Raw genomic sequence first — 20386 nt, 5'->3', positions numbered from 1 at the left:
CAATCCAGTTCTTAATTTAAATGGAATTTGAAATCTTTTCTCCAAAATAAAAAATAAAAAAGTTTCTGAATAGTACAAGTTAAATCATACCCCAAAATAAAAGGAATTAGGAACAAGGCAACCCTTTGTTGGCTTGCACAGACACGCATTGATGGACAGGACTCATCACCCAATACGATTATGTTATCCTTTAGACAAAAATATGATAGCAGCATACACTTTACACTTTACACTTTTTAAAGATGAAGCACTACACTTTACAACTTTTCCAGTTCCAAAACAAACTAGCAAAGAATGCATGTTTTTATCTGATAACTGGCACCGACAAGTTTAATGTAAATTTGCAGCAAAAAATAACGAACTTGTAAATAGTGTAGTGAAGAACACAGCTTGATGATAGCATATGAAATCAAATAAATAACTCAAAAAGGTTGCAAACCAAACAGTGGATGTGACTACAACCATTACAACAATCAGAAAAATATCGCTGGCAATGAGCATCAAGTGAAGGAATCATTCCAGGTCTATTATCCCGAAATTGGAGAGAAGGATCTTTACTTGGTCAACAAAGTCCGAGCCTGTTGCATACTCTGTTAGCATCCCACAGCAAAACCAAACATTGCCCATCTGTTTGACCAAAATGCCAGATACAGAACAAATAGAAGATCCATATCAAAATCATGTAATATTAGAAAACTACATAGAGATTTGAGAGGATAAAAAAAAAAAAAAAAACACAAATAAATTAGCTTCTGAATCATTTTAAATAGTAAAAAGAAGGAAAACACAAACTTTTCTTTCATTCCCCCACCCCTTTTTCTTTTGTGGCTTTGGATGCATTGAAGTCACAGAGTACATATAGTCAAGAATTTTAAATTATATGTATAAGAAGATAAACCTTAAATATAAAAATGGATGGTGTTCTTGATGACATGGAAAAAAAACAAAGAAAAAAAATACACAAATAAACAAATAAATTTTACCCTGCCCATTCTCCTCACTTACCAAAGGTACAGAAATTTTTCGATGCTAACAAATGAAACAATCAAATTTGCATGTTTCTCGCAAAAGAGAAGAAAAGAAAAGATCCTCACATAATTGATTACACTGAACAGTCTCCAGCACTAATAGCCCATTTGTCACTGAGCATTCTCGGTGTCCATCTTTCACTACTAGTGTGAAGTGAACCAAGCACGGGCTAATGATAGTAACATTAGTGCTAAGTGGCAAAAGCCAAAATAACAGGTGCGGCGGATTCAGAAGAAAACAGTACTCATCTCCCTAAGCAAGTCAATGGATTTCCAAGGAAGGCTAACTACTAGACGCTCAGGAAATCAGGATTTAATTAATTGAGAAAGATTCCCAATGATCAAAATGATTTCCAATGATCATATGGTTGTTACTTTTGCATCTACAAGAAACACCATTTTGTCGATGACTGGTGAAATGAGTAGGACTCATACACTCATGCAAGAACTGAATCATTTTGGATGGAACTGCCTTCTGATCTACAACAATCAGGATCAATGTCTTATTATTTGACAACACTTAAGCATGTGTAGAATCAACAATTGGGTTACTTAAAAATTATTCAAATAATTATTATGTTTAATAAGATTCATATGAGATTCCAAAGGTTCAAGGGATTTGGATAAATAATAATGGGCCAAGGCAATGGAGATCTAAAAATCCCAAAAGAAACTAAAGAAGTGTCTGTAGTGATTCACTTCACCCCACCACCACCACCACCACCATCATTAAAGTCTTCACCCTAGTGATAAATATGATGGAGAGGCAAAAGGAGGTCGTTGTTGTAATTGCAATGAACCATCCCAAGGTGGACTGAAATTAAAGCAAGCTTAGCACTGTTTGAAGAGTTTGGAAACAAGGCAATACTCTTTCATCTGGATCATTTTTGAGGAATTTCTATGAATAGTGCATAATTTCACATAGACAAGGAACAAGAAAGGGAAAAAGAAATACCCAAAACTTCCTTTCAATGATTATTGTGAAATTGCACTGGTGTGTCATGAGATGGATAGCAATACTGATTTGGTATACTCAGTGCGTCTGGAAGTTTGGAGGGAGAGGAGAGTAGAGGGTAAGGAAGGGGAAGGGGAAGGATAAAAGAGGGGAGGGGAAGGTGTTTTAAAAATTAAGGAAGGGAAACGAGAATAGATATCTCTCCCTTTTATATGGATGTTTTAAAAATTAGTAGGAGGAAGGGAGGGGAGGGAAATTGCCATATAAATTGACAATTTTGACATTCATTTGCTAAATTTAAAGTAATTTGACATCATAAAGGAAAATTTGACAATTTAGAATTTTTTAATATAAGTGGAAGTGTGGAACCCCTCCCTTTCCTCTCTAAATTCTCCTAATTTGGAGGAATTAAAAATGAGGGGTTTGGGATTCAAGTGATAGCCCCAATGGTAATGGGATCCTTTGTAATGCCTCATGTCTATAATTCAAACCCCGCCATCCCCCTCTCCCACCATCTACCACTCTAAAAAAAGAAGAATAGAGGTTTGGTGTTATAAGATACCCTTTCTAATCCACTTAAACCCTTCCACCTCCCTCTTTAAAAAACATCCCAACAATGTTTATTAAATTCTCTCCATCCCCTCCCTTCTAATCCCTTCTCATCTCCTTCCCTCCATCAACAGTATTAACAATCTCTCAAAGATTCGATCTCAGTGAATGTACATTATCTCATCATTTATTGATAAAAGAATAAGTGGATCTTTTGTTAAGTATGTTTATCTATGCTCAACTCCTATAATTACTAATTTGAGCTGTCTACATTATAGATTTGCTAGCCATTGCTTTTTAATTAACTTACCATTTTGTTGAATCTTATTCAGGTTTAAGTCCCATGAACATTACATTATGTTCATCACCTTAAATTTCTCAAAATCACAATTAGCACTATATTAATTGGGTAATCCTCACTAACATAGTAATACAACGGAAATGAAATAAATAGTGCAATAATTGACACAGACCCAGTAAAAGAAAAGCTTTATACCTTCCGTTAGTAATCTCATTCTTGCCAATAAAGCCAAAGGGTGGACCTTGATCAGCTTCTTCAAGCTTTTTCTGCTTAAAGTAGTCCTGAAGCTCCTTAGCCCTCTGCCTCTGAAACTCCAAAGTTATGACATTCTTATCACCCCCAACAACCACTGCTGGCTTTGGCACCGTAGATGATGATGATGGCGTTGGTGGAGGAGTTGGAGGGGTAGGTTTGAGGCCTGGAGGAGGAGAGGGTTCTCTAACAGAAGGAACCACAGGTCTTCTTAGAGGTCCTTCAGTTTGAGAGCTCCTTATGGTTATTATATGAGTAGGCTTACTTGAACAGAATCTAAAGGAGTAAGAAGAAGTGGTCGATGAAGAAGGAGAAGAAGAAGAAGCAGAAGAACAGGATGATAATGATGATGGTGAAGAAGTTGGGATTTTGATGCATGGGAATGAGGATGTTACTGACATTTTTCTCTCTCGTTACGCAGACACGATACTCTTTACAGTTTCCGTTTGGTTTTGGATTATGGGTTGGCTTTTGTTTGGACTTCGGATATGGTAGTTGCTGTGTTGTGGGCTATCGGAATTAGAGGTGGCGTTGAAGTGATGTGCGTGTGTGGATAAGATGTGGCCAAGACTCAGCACATAGACGGCTTACTGTAGCGTAGGTAAAACAAACAACAATACTAAAGTGTGCGGTATAACGTTTTTTTTTCCTTTTATAATATTATTCACAGTAATGTTAAGGTCAACTAAGGTGGTGATGTCTTTCTAAAAAAACAAAACTAAGATGGTGATGTGGCAAGGTTTTTTGGGTTTTGGCTTTGTTATTTATTTTATAATTAAGATAAGTAAATAGAGGGGGGATGTTTGAAGCATAGAGATGTAGGGGATTATAGCCTTTTACGCCTATTTTTTAAAATATTTGGCAATATGTCCCTATTTTCAAACTATTTAAGTCCATACTCCCTGTTTTGAAACTTAATTTTCTCAAAATCGAGTTTCAATAAAAAAATTGATTGGTTTAAAATTGAGTTATGCCTGATATATATATATATAACTTGCATGGAACTCGAGTTCATAAAACTCGAGTAGAGTTTCAAAATAAGGGTACGGACCTAAATAGTTTCAAAACATGGGCATATTGCCAAATATTTTAAAAAATAGGGGTAAAAGGCTAGAATCCCCTAGAGACGTAGTACTTTAAACCCCAAGTTATGATGAGTTCTAATTATCTCAATAATAGAATTTTTGGTATTGTGCCTACAATAAAAGTTAATTGGTGTCTTAACCTAATATATAGAGTAATCATTATGGAGAATTCAAATTTATCATATCGATAATAATAATAATAATAATAATTTAATTTGAGACAAAAATTCTACTCTAACCATGGTTTTAAAAATCAGACCGAACCGGCCGGTTTGACAGGTTGAACCGGGAACTGAAGGCCAGTTTGGTCTAGAAAAAGGCCAAAAACAGGTAAAAACCAAAAAAAAAAAAAAAAAAAAAAAAAGGAGATCAAACCTGGGAAAAACTGGTAAAAACCAAGAACCGGAGGCAAATCCAATTTTGCTCCGGTCTAGTTTTTAAAACCATGACTTTAACTTAATCTAAGTGTATAGAAGTTCCGTCATAGAGACTTGAATCCTGGTCTTTGTTCCCCTGCCCCCCTCTCATGCCCACCCCTCACTCCACAAGAATAATAAGATGGTAAGTTATGATAGTTTATTATTTACCAATTAACACAATGTGTCATGTCATCATGTCATTAGTTATAAAGCATGTTGTATCCCTATGACCTTAAGCATCAGACAGACTTAGTGCAATTTTAACTAAATTCACCTCAAAAACTTCCTTCTTCTTCTTCTTCTTTTTTATTTTTTTATTTTTTTTATACCTAATTTACTATTCACAAACAACTATATTAGCCTCAATACTCTATCCTTATTGCATTTAAATATAATTTTTTTCTCTTACCAAAAATAAACCCAAGCAAAAATCAAATAGTTCCACCAATAGATCTGAATTGATCAAATACTCTATCAATTAATTGTAAATCATATAGCTCCACCAATAGATCCACCAAAAATCAAATAGCTCCACCAAATATCAACCACTACACCCACAACAAATATCAAGCCAAACACCCAATAGCTCCATACATCAATAGATCTGCCAATTGAAGAACCACCACCTCATACCAAATAGCTCTACTAATAGATCAAGCACGATAGCTTCAGTGCCTAGCACTAGATCGATCAACGCACCACTAACAAACCACTAGCACTAGATTGACACACCATTGCATCTTTGTGGATCAATTCTTGAGAGAGAGAGAGAGATGAATAAAAAAATTAATTAATTTTGGTGTATTGATGAACAATACCTCATTAAGTGTATTGAGGTTAGGGATGACCCAATTGGGGGCCCAAGGGGACCCGGCCCCCTCTGGGTCGAATTTTTTTTTTTTTTTTTAGTTATTATATATTTCATTTTTGTAGTTGGGTTCCCTTTTCAAAACCTTAAACCCTCTTCTCCCCAATCAGCCTAACTAACCTAACCTAAATAGCATCTATCCAATCCAAAAACAATAATAACATTCACAATAGTGATTGTATTTTAGCCAAAAAAAAAAAAACTATTTTACCACCATAGAAGCAAAAAATCATGTGTTATTGGAGACGCTAAAGCTAAATTTTTTGTAGCTATAGTAAACTGGTATAAATACTAAGGATGGTAATTTTACCCCGCCTTACTTAACTTGCCCCTCCCTGTTTTGCGCTATGCAAGTTTTCTCCACCCCGCAAAGATAGTGTGGTGGAGATGGAGCAAGATTTTAGCTCCGCATCACTGGGCGAGGTGGGGATGGGTTTAGACTTTTTAGATCCACCCCGCCCCGCCTCTCCCTACTCTGCCTTGTGTTGCTAAGGGTTATAATTGTAATTTTTTCACACCTTAAAACCCCACTATTTAAATAAACATATCAATATTAGCTTATTTTATTCTATTCAATGTGGTTTTTTGCCTTTATTTTATTATGTTTTATACTATGAATTTTTTTTTTTTTTTTTTTTTTGTGATTGTCTTGTCAAACAATTGGATATCTTATTCAATTTTTTCTAAAAATTGATTTGATTTTATGGGATAAATTTGGTTGTAATTTCAAGTATATTTTTATTAATGAAATAAGTTTCATTAAAAAAAAAATTGTACTAGTTGTAGGGCAAATTAACAAAAAGTAGAGTTTTACGGGATGGGGCAGGGCCCCAAAGGGTAGGGATAGGGTGAGAAAGTTTTCCCCGTCATGTGGGGCAAGGCAAGACAAAACCATTCTGGGTGGGAATGAAGACTCCATCCTTTAGCCCCGCCCCATTGTCACCCCTAATAAATACCAGTTGACTATAACAAGTTGTTAAAAATAATATATAATATTTTATTAAAATTATATCTCTTCCTTCAATTAAAAAAAAAATCAAATTCTCTCTTTTCCTTTATTATTTTAATAAGTTGTTTATATTATTTTAAATGAAGTGATAAAAAAATATAGAACATTTGATATTAGGTGTAATGTAAAGTGAGATGGTAAAATAGATAAAGTAGCTTTTTGAGATGTTAAAAGCTAAACTTTTTAGCACCATTACTGTGAACGCCTTGAGTTCCCAAAAAAAAAAAAAAAGAGCATTATTTTGTATTTGTTTTTGTTTTTGTTGGTAGATGATTACATCTTAATATACTTATATTTGGAGTTTTTTTCTTCTTCTTTATACTCTAGCTCCTGCTAACTTAAAATCCTAGGTCCGTCCCTAATTGAGGTATTGTTCATTTGTTAGTTTTGCACATTAACTTTTTGAACTTGATGTACACTGAGTTTTAGTGGGTTTAGCTATTATTTTTACTAAACTTTATTTTACCTAAGCTGTTGCCAATGCTCTAAACTATGGAAAAACACATGTGTTGGACTGAGTTTGTTGCCCTGCATATTAGCCTTTGGGCACGCATGAATATGTGTGATTCCTTTTTGTACTAGTTTTATCGAAGAATTTCTTTTTAAGTAATAATAACACTTTAGTTTTAGTTTTACATGCTACTATGCATGTTTCTTACATGCCTTAATCGAAAATTATATATAAATTAAAAAGGTAATAAAGTTGAGTAATAAAATAAATAATAATAATACTATAACAAAAAATTACTATTAATTACATGACAAATGCATATCAAGTAACATCAATTATTTTATTATCAAAGCCAAAGATTATACTATAACATAAAATAATTTAGAATAATAATTAAACTCCTTTGATTTTTTTTTTTTTTTTGGAGAATTGAGTTTTTGTTATAGAATTTTAGCTAGAGTAAACTATACTAACAATTTAATATCCTCATAATGATTTGCATGGCAAATTATGTCTTGTAAATTGTAACTTGTAATATATACATTAAGATATATAGTGCAAGTATGACATGCAAGACCCAACTTTTCTAATTATAAAAAAATATATTAGGGTAGATTATTAAAATAATATAAAATGACTTCTTTGAAATTTCTAGAAACTTTTGTTAGTAAAATTTTAATAGGGGCAATACTTTTAAAACTTTTGCAAATTTGGAATTATAGCTCTTAGAGAACTATTAGTAAATATAGTTCCACTAAAAAAAAAATTGGAAATATTTTTTTGCTTTGAGTGGAAATATATTTCCAAATTTTAGTAAGATGTAAATAATGATTCGAGAAATGAAGCTAGCTGGAAATAACTTGATTGATGAATAGTAAATCCAATATGTACTCCGTTATTCCCTCCCTAATTCATAGTGATGGGACCGATGAACTCTCTTGCCCAGACGACCTCATCAAGCACATTCATCCACCTTGCCACCACATGGATGAGGGTAGGCGAGTCATTAATAAGAAGGTTCAATGTCTCGAACAGTTACTAATTAGTTGTCAAACCGTTGGAAGACTCATCAAAACCCGCATTAATAAGCCCTGAGGCATTACAAAAAGAGAACTAAAGCCACAATTAAGACCCCAAAGGCTAGAAACTATGAAGCTATATATACACGCTCATCAGAACTAGACAAGGTACATACACACACACCCAAATTACGCTAATATAGGTAACTTTAATATTCTGAGCTCTCTTATTTCCTCAGAAGCTTCTGTATACTGACTTTACCATTGGAGGCGTTGTGGCAGGCACCACACCGATGACCACCTGAAGCAAGCCTTACACCACACTTGCAAGTACGATTACAAGGATTCCACTCCATCTGGACAAACTTACAGTATTGACAATTTCACATTATCAGTTTAGTGCTGTCTGTAGGGACGACATTTTCGCACTTAGGTTTGAAAACATAGTTCCAGTATTCCCAAATTCAGATGGAGTCCAACCAAGATTCTGCAGTGTTAGCCCTGCAAATCCAAACACTTACGGCTAGTGTGGAAGAACTAATCAAACAGAACCAGGGGATGAGGCTACGACTTTAGCAAGAGGAAAATCGGTCTAGGTCTAATCAGGAAGACAATGGAAATAGTCATAGAAGGAGTGATCGTCGAAGACCAGCCACTCCAGAAGGACCAAGCTCAGATCTTCTCCGGGAAATGGGAAAGGAGATGGACAAGCTAAAGAACGCCATAAAGGGGAAAATGGACTGAAGCCTGGATAGAATGGTTAGGATGACAGATTCACCCTTCACAGCGCCAGTCCTAGAATGCCCGGTGTTGTCAAAATTTCACCTACCTCAACTTGAACCATTCGATAGACTAAAAGACCCCCCGGATCACCTCAACACTTTCAAGACAACCCTAGGCCTGCAACAGCCTCTTGACGAAATACTGTGCCCCTTTTTCCCCACCACTCTCAAAGGAGTTATAAGGGAGTGGTTCACGAAGTTACCAACATCTTCCATTGATAGCTTCGAGCAGTTAGGCAATTGCTTCTTACACCAGTTCGTCAGGGGACAGTGCCCGAGGAGACCAGCAGACCATTTACTTACCATCAGACAAGGAGAAAAGGAGATCCTGAGGTCGAACGTGAAGCATTTCACTCAAGAAACTTTAGAGGTCGACGAAGCTGATGACAAGGTGCAGCAAACAACCTTTAAAGCTGGATTGAAATCCAGGGAGTTCGTGGCCTCACTCGCGAAGAATTTCCCAAAGACGATGGTAGAGAAGCTCCTGAAGGCACAAAAGTACATGAACGCTGAAGATGCCTTAGCAGCGATAAAAGACATAAAGAAGTCCAATGAAAAGGGAAGGAAGGAAGATGATAGGATAGGACGAAAAAGGGAGCATTCAGATCGTCAAAATAGTAACGGGGGTAAAAGGAAAGACGATAAAGCTCCTCGGACAATAAAATTCACTCCTTCAGTTATGTTTGTTGACAAAATTTTGGCGCAAATTAAAGATGAGCACTACCTTAAATGGCCAAGGCCATTACATTCATCACCCAATGTACGTGACAAGAAGAAATATTGTCATTTCCACAAGGATCATGGCCGCTACATAGAAGATTGCAGGGACCTGAAGGAGCAAATAGAGGAACTTATACGAAAAGGGAAATTGCAGAGGTTTATAAAGAAGGGAGAACCCAGTAAGTCTAGGGATGATAACAAGGACAAGTGCAAAGCCTCACTAAGGGACGAAGACCACACGTCCCAACGTTTACCAAGTGTGATCAAAGAGATAAAGACGATCACAGGTGGGTCATCCACCAGTGGGTCATTTAGATTTCTCAGTAAATCATATCAGAGGAAGGCGAATAGCATCCACAAGATACCATCCTTAAAGCAAAGACGGATGAACAGGGACATGCTTTTCTCGGAAGTAGATGCCAGAGGAGTAAAGTAGCTTCATGATGACCCCTTAGTCATAATGCTCACAATAGAAGGGTTCAATACTAGGAGAATCTTTGTAGATAATGGCAGCTCCATAGACATCATCTATCTCTCCGCTTTTCAACAACTAAAGTTAGATTCAGGAAGGTTGTGCCCTTTTGAGTCCCCCCTCGTCAGCTTTAGTGGGGACAAGGTGTATCCCAAAGGCATAGTGATGTTGATAATCACAGTGGGGTCTTATTCGCGGTAATTGACTAGTCAATTGGACTTCCTAGTTGTAGATTGTCCATCTTCATACAATGTGATCATTTGGAGGCCCACACTTAATCCCTAGAAGGTAGCCACGTTCACCTATTGCCTGAAAGTAAAATTTCCAACAGAAAATGGTGTAGGTGAGGTAAAAGGAGATCAAGTACTGGCTAGGGAGTGTTACCAAGCAGTGTTGGCTGCAAAGGAAAATCATACGTGGATGATTGAGGAGAAAGAAGAAGAGAAGGTGGAAGCCCTAGAAACAGTGGAGCTGTTAGACGGAAAGCTAACAAAGACTAAAAAAGTAGGGACGACTATGAGTGCAAACATGAAGAAGAAACTATTCCAATTCCTTAAGGAAAACCTGGACATCTTCGCCTGGAGTCACAAGGACATGCCAAGCATATCCACAGAGATCATCCAACACAATTTAGACTTTGACCCAGAGAAAAAGCCTGTCCAGCAAAGACGATGAGTCTTTGCTCCAGAATGAAACTAAGCGATCATGGACAAAGTAAATAAACTACTAGCAGTGGGCTTCATCCATGAGGTCTACTACCCAAACTGGTTGGCCAACGTCATCCTTATAAAGAAGGCTAATAGGAAATGGAGGATGTGTGTAGACTTCATAAACCTAAATACGGCATGTCCAAAAGACAGCTTCCCCTTGCTGAGGACAGACCAGCTGATGGATTCCACAACAGGACACAAGCTCCTAACTTTTATGGACACATTCTCGAGGTATAACCAGATAAAAATGGCAGAGAAAAACCAAGAGAAAACTACCTTCATCATAAGCTAAGGGCTCTACTGCTATAAGGTGATGCCTTTCAGGCTAAAAAATGCAGGAGCAACCTACCAGAGGTTGGTAAACAAGATGTTCAGTAAACAAATCAAGAGGAACATGGAAGTGTACGTGGATGATATGCTTGTCAAGAGTAAAGAAGAGTCTGCTCACCTAGACGACCTCCGAGAGACGTTCACAACTCTCAAATAATATCAAATGAAGTTAAACCTCAGGAAGTGCGCCTTTGGGGTGGCGTCAGGGAAGTTCTTAAGGTTCATGGTGTTCTAGATAGGAATAGAGGCTAACCTAGAGAAGGTACGAGCCATACTGGAGATGGCATCACCCAAAACTGTAAAAGAAGTCCAGAAGCTCACAAGAAGGATAACAGGGCTTAACAGATTCGTCTCAAAAGCAACGGAAAAATGTTTGTCCTTCTGTAAGACATTGAAGCAGGCTTTCGTTTGGACAGATGAATGTGAGAAAGCCTTCTAGGAACTCAAGCACTACCTTAGTAATCCACCCCTCTTGAGCCCATCCAAGGAGGGTGAAAACTTGTATTTATACTTAGTAGTGTCAACTACAACTGTAAGCATTGCCTTGATTTGAGAAGAGGACAGAAGACAGCTCCTAGTTTACTATGTCAGTCAGGCTTTCCAAGAGGTAGAAGCCAAATACCCATGCATAGAAAAGATTGCATTTGCTTTTATTGTAGCTTCACGCAAGCTGCACCCCTACTTCCAGGCAAACCTTAGCTTAGTGATGACAGACCAACCTATAAAGAAATTGATGAACAAGCCCGAGACTGCAAGAAAAATGATCCAGTAGGCTATTGAATTCGGCCAATTCAACATTGGATACCACCCCAAGACAGCTATTAAGGCACAAGCATTGAATGATTTCATCGTTGAATTTACAATCCCAAATGAGGAGGGAGCTACAGATGTCGTGGAAAGATGGATGATTCAGACTGACGGTTCGTCAGTCCAAAAGAGGGGCGAAGTAGGAGTCATTATCATCACCCCAGAAGAAGAAATGCTTAAATACGGAATCCAGCGAACATTCTCGGCCACCAACAAAGAAGCTAAATACGAAAGAGTACTAATGAGACTAAGGGTCGGGAAGGCGCTAGGAATCAAAAACTTGCTCCTCCAAAGTGATTCAAAGCTCATTGTAGGTTAGACAAAGGGGGAATTTGAAGTAAAGGAGGAATGGATGCAAAAATACCTAAAGATAACAAAACTTTTGACACAGGAGTTTGATAAGGTGGAGTTCACACAGATCCCCAAAAGCCAAAATATGGGGGCAGATGAGCTAGCGAAACAATTATCGTCAGAAGTAGGACTAACGAATACAGACCTGAAGATCGAAGTCCAGAAACGACCAAGCATCGAAGAGGTCCGCACCTTCACAATCTAGAGTGAAAGCAATTGGATGACCCCAATCCTGTCCTTCCTTCAGGATGGACGGCTTCCACAGGATGTCAAAGAGGCCAGGAAGGTCAGGAAGAGGGTAGCAAGGTTCACAATCCTGAATGACACCCTGTACAAAAGAGGCTTCTCCATGCCTTACTTGAAGTGCGTTAACGAGGAGGAAACCAAATATATTCTGGAGGAGATCCATGAAGGAATTTGTGTAGACCATGCAGGCTTGAGTTCCCTGATTAGTAAAGTTATCCAAACGGGTTACTTTTGGCCTACCTTGTAGAAGGATGCAAATAAGTTCTTCAAGAAGTGTGACAAATGCCAAAAGTTTGGGAACCAACGCATCCCATCTGAGAAACTAACGACAATAGCCTCCCCATGGCCATTTGCCTAGTGGGGACTTGACATCGTTGGCTCGTTACGCCAAGGTAAGAGATAGGTAAATTTTTTACTAGTTGTCATTGATTATTTCACAAAATGGGTTGAAACAAAAGCACTATCAACTATAACGGAGGCAAAGGTCCAGAACTTCATGTGGAAGAATATAGTTTATCGATTTAGGATACCACGAACGATCATATCAAACAACGGGTGGTAATTTCACAGTCAAGGTTTCAGGGAATTCTGCTCGGGGTTAGGAATCAAAAACCAATTCTCATCACCAGGTCACCCCCAAGCTAACGGCCAAACGGAAGTGATGAACCAGACCCTGCTCAAGATCATCAAGGCTCGGTTAGATGAGGCAAAGGGCACATGGCTGAAAGAGTTGCCCAACGTTTTATGGGCGTACAGGAGAACCCCAATGGGAGAGACCCTTTCAGTCTCACCTATGGCACCAAAGCAGTAATCCCACTCGAAGTAGGAATCACCAGCTTGAGACGAGAAGTCTTCCACGAAGGCAGCAATGACAATCAACTAAGAGTCAACTTGGATTGTTTGGATGAATCCAGAGATAGAGCATCCCGCAAGATGACGGAGTACCAACAGAAGATGTCCAAGTACTACAGCAAGAGAGTGAAGCTCAGACGACTTAACATAAGAGATCTTGTCATGTGCAAAATCACACCTGCTACCAAGGACCCAACCTATGGGAAGCTTGGCCCAACTTGGGAAGGACCCTACAAAGTTACCCATTATTCCAGGCAAAGCAGTTATCACTTGGAAATGTTGGATGGGAGGAGACTGCCGCGACTATGGAATATCGAGCGTTTGAAACAATACCATCAGTAAATGTCATAAACGATTGTATTCATGTTCGAAATAAAGCAATAAAAGAATTATTCAGTCAACATGATGCGTGTAAAGCTAAAAAAAATAAAAAATAAAAAAAATAAAAAAATAAAATTGGCTAAGTAACAAGATTCCGCCTAGACGGATGTAAGTTACTGACGAAGCAAAAAATGACAAAATCCCTTCAATGGGTGTAAGTCACAAAAAATTTGGCTAAGTAACAACATTCTGCCTAGACAGATGTAAGTTATTGACGAAGTCAAAAATGACAAGATCTCTTCAATGGGTGTAAGTCACAAAAAATTGCTTAAGTAACAAGATTCCTCCTAGATGGATGTAAGTTACTGAAACATAAGAGATAAGTCCAAAAAAATTAACCAAGGAAAATCCACCTAGACGAAAGCAAACTACTAACGAATGCAAATCATTTCCTAATCAAACAAACCCTTGAACTAAGGGAAGACAAATAACAAAGCAAACAGAGATCACATACAGTCAAAAATTATCATGCACGACAATGCAAGAAAGTAAAATGGATGTAGGCAGAGGGCTCTGGACCAAGGCAGTGCAAGGCTAAGGTACGGGGATCGACCAGATCGTCGAAGTAGTCAATCGTTTTTGTGTACTCAATAGCCGCCTCAACATGTTGCCTGTACCTGCTCTTGAGTTTTGGCCGTCTCTTAACTGTACAAGAGAACAAGCAGGAGAATTAGTGACGACAGAATGTATACAAAATAACGAAGGATGAAGGACTAGCAGAAAATGTGACGCACCTAAACTCAGGGTTCTCCACCAACAGAGCAACCTAGGGAGATCACCCCAAACTTCGTTAGAGGGAGTCTCCCACTCATCCCCAGACAAAAAAATAAAAAATAAAATAAAAAATAAAAAATAAAAAATAAAATATAAAAATCGGGACTTCCAATATCTGAAAGACAAGGGCAGGTCCTTGCGATCCTAGTCTTCCTCACCCAAGGCACCAGTTCGTAGTACCCATATTCCTTGGACTCCTTTAAACGGTACAAGTAAGTAAACTCATCCACCTTGATCATATCTCCTTCAGTGGAAGCCAACCATATCTTCATACAGCTAATCACTATCCTTTATAAGTTTGACATAAGTTGCCTAGGAGCAATGCTGAAATGACCTAAAAGCTCCATGATGAAGGGGTGGACGAGGAATCTAAGCCCACACAGGAAAGTGGCCTCATAAAAGCACACCTCCCCGGGCGAAAAGTGACAAGCTCATTCCTTCCCGTGAGGAAGATGAACCCTAATCTTCTCGGGAAATTGAAACATATCCTTAAACCTGGAGAGCGTTTCAATGTCCAGACCACACACCTCCCCAAGGGCGTGGGAAGCCTTAATTTCCAATGGGCCAGAAGCCGCGGTGTCCTTATCTACCTCCACAAGATCGTCACTAGATGATAACCCTGTCTTGAGCTCACTAGATCTCACCTCTGACATTGCTCTTCGCTCACTTACTAAACCCTCGAACCAATCAACTGACTGACGCAGTAAGGGGAACAAATCAGCCAATACTACACTTTGACTATTACCCTAAAAAACAAAGCCTTCAATTAAAGGGGAGAAGGAATGGGAAACACCTAAAGAAGCCCCCAAATGCGCAAAAAGAAATGAAATGGAGGGGAAAACTATCCTAACTTTAGAGCTACTAACCATGGAACCCCAGAAAACAAGGGGAGATGGACAAAAACCTAAAAACCCAAAATAGAAAAGGAAATTAGAAACCCGTACAATTTATCTATACTACAAAGAGCAAAAGAGGAGGGGAAAAAAAGGACATACCTCAAAGAAAGAAACCACAGAAGGAAAAGCTTAAGAAAATCATAGGGCAGAACAGCTCGAAGAAGAAGAAGCACAGAGCAATAATGGTGAAAGAGTGGGAAAGTGAAGGGAAAAGAGAAAAGAAAGGAAGTTTAAAAACTAGGCACAAAAAATTGAAAACCAGCAGGAAACCTGAGTCACACAAGTAGGGCATTAACTCCACTAGTTAGAGTATGCCACGTAGCCATGATGTGTACAGCACTGCCACTACACATTAAATGCAGAACGAGATCCCAAGAGCCATGTTTGGGCAGAAAACCTTTCACCTTATGGTGGTCGTCATGACATACGATGACGACCACAGAACCTGGAGGGGCAGCTAATGGGACTGACAAACTCTCTTGCCCAGACAACCTCATCAAGCACATTCGTCCACCTTGTCACAACATGGACGAGGGCAGGCGAGTCATTAATAAAAAGGTTCAATGCCTCGGACAATTATCAATTAGTTGTCAAACCGTTGGAAGACTCATCAAAACCTGCATTAATAAGCCCTAAGGTGTTACAGAAAGAGCACTAAAGCCACAATTAAAACTTTAACGTCTAGAAACTATAAAACTATATATACACGCTCATCAGAACCAGACAAGGTACATACACACACACACACACACTTAAATTACGCTAATATAGGTAACTTTGATATTCTGAGCTCTCTTATTCCTCAAAAGCTTCTGTATGTTGATTTTACCATCGGAGGCGTTGTGATAGGCATCACACCGGTGACCACCTGAAGCAAGCCTTACACCACAGTTGCAAGTATGGTTATAGTACTGACGATTTTCGCATCATCACATAGGAATAGATGAAGCTCAATTTGATGCATATCTTGATCATTCAAACACTCAAGAACTTAATAAATCTTCCTAAGCTTATGGTAGAGCATTGTGATGTCAATGCCATGCAAATGCCAAGTGTAAAAACCATACATCTAAAGTCATGGCATGCTTTTATTGTACAAAGTCTAGTCACTTCACTTGTGATTGCGCTAAACCTGTAAACCATGTACTCCATGTCTCATTTTCTCGTAAATTTGTGTTTAGTCACCTCTCAAGTATTGTTTGCACCAGGGGCAGAGTTAGGAATTTTTGTTTGGAATGCCAAGTTGTGGCATTAATATATTTATCAAGACAACCCCCACATACATACATATATATATACACACACGTTTTTTTATTATATATACACACTTTTTTATTTGATAAGTTATATATATACATACACCTAACAAAAAAAAGAAAAAAAAGCATAGAATTTTCAATCAAAATTATGTTTGATGACGATCTTTCATAAAATAAAATCCATTTTTTCCATTTTCATAGTGAAATTCTTAGAAAATTTCATTTTAACTACAAATTATCAAATTTTATAGGCGAAACCCCCATTTTTTGTCTCTACATTTTCAAGCGATTCTCACTTTGGTCCATAAATTTTATTTTCACCATTTTTTACTTCCTATCCTAAAAAACACATCTCGTTTTTGTTCCTACCGTTACATCAGAGATGGAAAATGCACACATGGCAAATGGAGTACACTGTTGCCACACTAAAAACTGACGTGGCCATTAAAATAATAATAAAAAAATGTTATTTGGCATTAAAAAATGCCACATCAGCATCTAAATTTAAAAAAAAAATTATTAATTTTAACTAAATAAAAACAGAATTAAAAATCAAAATTCATATGAATTTATATCTAAAAGTACCTTGAACAAGAACATCAACCCAAATTTAAGAACTCAAAATTAAAAACCAAAAATCACAAATAACTCAAAAAATAAGAACACAAAATTAAACATCAGGTCCACAAAACCCACATCTTATGATCCCCAATCCCCACAAACCCTAACCCTTCAAATTGAAGACCCAAAACCCATCTAATGATCAAACCCCAACAATCCAAAACAATAATCCTAAACCAATCTCACTCTTCTCTCCCAAAACCATACAATCCACGTCTTCTCTCGCTAAGCCCCAAAACTGCAACTAGCACTCCAGTTGGGATATCACACTAGATCTGGGGCTATCACTATCAACAAAGCAAGAAAAACAAGAACCCAGATCTAAGTGTGTTTCCACAACAACAACAGACCTAGCAGCCATAATACCCACACCCACACCCACAACAACCCTACATGATGATGCCACCACAAGCCTAGCCCAATGCGGCTATTCAAGCCCCACCTCAGATGTGGGCCCCTCAGGCACCGGCACAACACCACCTCCATCACCAAACTCAAGTCCAAGCCCAGCCCACTAGCATCGACGAGGTCCGCACTCCTTGGATCGAAGACCCCGCATCACTTTTCTCCGTGCTTTTTATTCGTTTTTGGTTTCTGGGTTTTTTCCTGTGAAATTGTGTGTGTATGTGTGTGTGTGTGTGTGTGTGTGTGTGTGTGTTTTGTTTTATTTATTTATTTTTAAGCGGTTTAAGTGTTTGATTTATTGTCTTTGAGACTTCTTTATCAAAATGGTTGTTTTGTTGCATACCCCTTTTTTTGTTTTTCGAGCCTGTTCATGTTTTTGTTATCTTTTGGTTGTGAAAACTTTGTGAGCTTTACATTATGTGGTGCAAGGAGAAGGGTTTCCTGTTGTTCTTATTCATGGATTTGGTGCCTCTGCATTTCAAATCTAAGTGTGTATGTGTGTGTGTGTGTGTGTGTGTGTGTGTGTGTGTTTTTTAATTTCTGGGTGTGTGTTCTTGTTCAAGACACACTTAGATCTCAATTCATGTGATTTTTTGGTTTTTAATTTTTTTTTAATTTTTTTATTTAGTTAAAATTAATAATTTTTTTTTAATTTAGATGTTGACGTGGCATTTTTAATGCCAAATAACATTTATTATTATTATTATTTTAATGGCCACGTCAGCTTTTAGTGTGCCAACAATGCTCTCCGTTTCCCACGTGTGCATTTTCTGTCTCTGATGTAATGGTAGAGACAAAAACAAGACGCATTTTCAGGATAGGGAGTAAAAGCAGTGAAAATAAAAGTTAGAGACCAAAGTAGGAATTGCGTGAAAATGTAGGGACCAAAATAGGGTTTTCGCCAATTTTATACTAAAGTAAGTAAAAAATCTTTCAATTGAACTAATGAAATTTTCAAAAACATGAATAATCCAAAACTAGGAGGAATAAATTAGTCTCCAAACATATTTGAAGTTATCTTGCTCTAACCTATTATGTGGCAACTAAAGACACATTTCATGTATAGTTTTGGTGACAAGATTTTTTAATGAGTCAATGACTTGTTAATCGCCACATAACGGGTTAAAAAATATAGATTCAAACATTTTTAATGCCAAACTTTATCAAATATTTAGTAGATATAAGAGTACATTTTACAATAAAAAATAGAATTGCGAAATATAAAGTTATATCTTTATAACTATTAGAACAATTATTTTTTTTAAGAGCATCATTAGACTAATTCAAATATTGGGGGGGGGGGGGGGTAACTCTTATTTTTAAGACTAAATTTTGAAAACATTAAAATAATTATATATATTTTTAAAAATCTTCAAAATTTGAGGGGGCCATGGCCCCCCACCCTTCAACACAGCTTTGCCCTTGGTTTGCACACTCTTTTATGTATTGGATTTTATGCATAGAGTACCTTACATTTTACTGTATTTTTTTTTTCACTATTATTTTATGTGGCAAATTATGTTGGTTACTTGTCATTTTTATATGGACTCATCACTCACAATCTGTCACATCAAAATTATGACAAAGTTGTGGCATAAAAGGGTTTGAAATTTGCTGTAATAATTTTCAATGGCTAAGATTGAAATTAAAAAAACCAACTTTCAATCTCAACCACTGAATAAAAAAAATAAGAAAAAGTAAAATTAAAATTAAAATATAGAAAAAGAGTGATAAAAATATTTTGTGAGTGGAGATGAGGTAATTGCACCAAGTGCAATACCCTAGATACAGGGACGGAGGGAGATTTGCCCCCCCCCCCCTATTTATTTTTTTTAATTAATATATACATAGTCATCAATTTTAGCAATTTTGTTCTATAAAATCACATTTTGCCCCTTAATATTATCATTAATTCTTTTAGGAGTTCTACGCTAGCCACAAAATTTTCTGTAACATTTTTACAAAATGTTATGGTAGTAAAATTTTATTGGTTTGCATCTGGGCCCATCACTTATATTGCATTTTTATTTACTAATAACCACTTACCACATTAATAATTTGTAAAAAAAAAGTTTGTAATTCTAGCATTTTCCTCATTTTAATGGCCAAATCTAAAATCTAAAGCAAAATAAACAAGACCAAAAAAAATTATTCAGCAACAAAAATTACCAATAGTAAAACTAAAAGCAATTAAACTCAATTATCCAATTTTACCTAAAACAAACAACCTGGCCTTTTAAAAAAATTTAAACAAAATAATTTTGTCCATACCCGAATGCACACATAAAAAAATAAAAAAATAAAAAAATAAAAAAAAAATAAAAAAAGAAACAAAACAAAACAAAACCTCATTAGCTGTTAAGCAACTGAGCTGAAAGCTAGAGCTACCGCACGGAACTGACAGAAAAACTGCCCCCCTAACTTCAATTTCTGGCTCCGTTCCTGCCTAGATAATGCATCCGATCCAAATCCAGAGAAACAGACCATGCACAAAAGATATTAGAGTTGGACGCATTTTACTTTTTCATGATGTATTGTATGCACCTGAAATACGGTTAAAGTTTATTCTGTTAATGTTTTACTCAAACTTTGATTTAGATTTGCCCTTTTGGGCAGTACAGTCAATATTCTAAACTTGCTTTTATATCATTTAGACATGGATTAGTTACCTTTATGACATTTTATAATGAGGATGCAAGGAATCAGTAGGCTTGATTAGGACATATTGGGTCAAGATAGGATGACTATGTTATGTAAAGATAGGCCACTAGCTAGAGTCAACTTACCGACTTTCTTCTCAAAAAGAACTTATCAACTTGTGAACACTGTAGCTGGAAAGTTAAC

General features: G+C 37.1%; 2 protein-coding genes across 2 annotated transcripts; one reads left to right on the top strand and one right to left on the bottom strand.

The window, feature by feature from the left end:
- Window positions 1-206: 206 nt before the first annotated feature.
- LOC112023222 (light-harvesting complex-like protein OHP2, chloroplastic) lies at window positions 207-3694 on the bottom strand. Its single transcript, XM_024055838.2, is given in 3 exon segments — window positions 207-605; window positions 608-627; window positions 3029-3694. Coding segments are annotated over 3 exon segments (570 nt in total). The 5' UTR covers window positions 3487-3694; the 3' UTR covers window positions 207-513.
- A 4998-nt stretch (window positions 3695-8692) lies between these two features.
- LOC112023219 (uncharacterized) lies at window positions 8693-9874 on the top strand. The gene has a single exon (XM_024055834.2). The coding sequence runs from the start codon at window positions 8693-8695 to the stop codon at window positions 9872-9874; it is 1182 nt and encodes a 393-aa protein (XP_023911602.2).
- The last annotated feature ends 10512 nt before the right edge of the window (window positions 9875-20386 follow it).

The sequence above is a fragment of the Quercus suber genome, unplaced genomic scaffold (assembly GCF_002906115.3).
Source record: "Quercus suber isolate HL8 unplaced genomic scaffold, Cork oak 2.0 scaffold_14, whole genome shotgun sequence".
NCBI classification, from domain to species: domain Eukaryota; kingdom Viridiplantae; phylum Streptophyta; class Magnoliopsida; order Fagales; family Fagaceae; genus Quercus; species Quercus suber.
Note: the sequence above shows the minus strand (reverse complement) of the source record. Positions and strands in the feature narration are given on the sequence as shown.

Bases quoted from the DNA above. Each gene is read 5' to 3' on its own strand.
- LOC112023219 (XM_024055834.2), top strand. From the start codon at position 8,693: ATGGTTAGGATGACAGATTCACCCTTCACAGCGCCAGTCCTAGAATGC.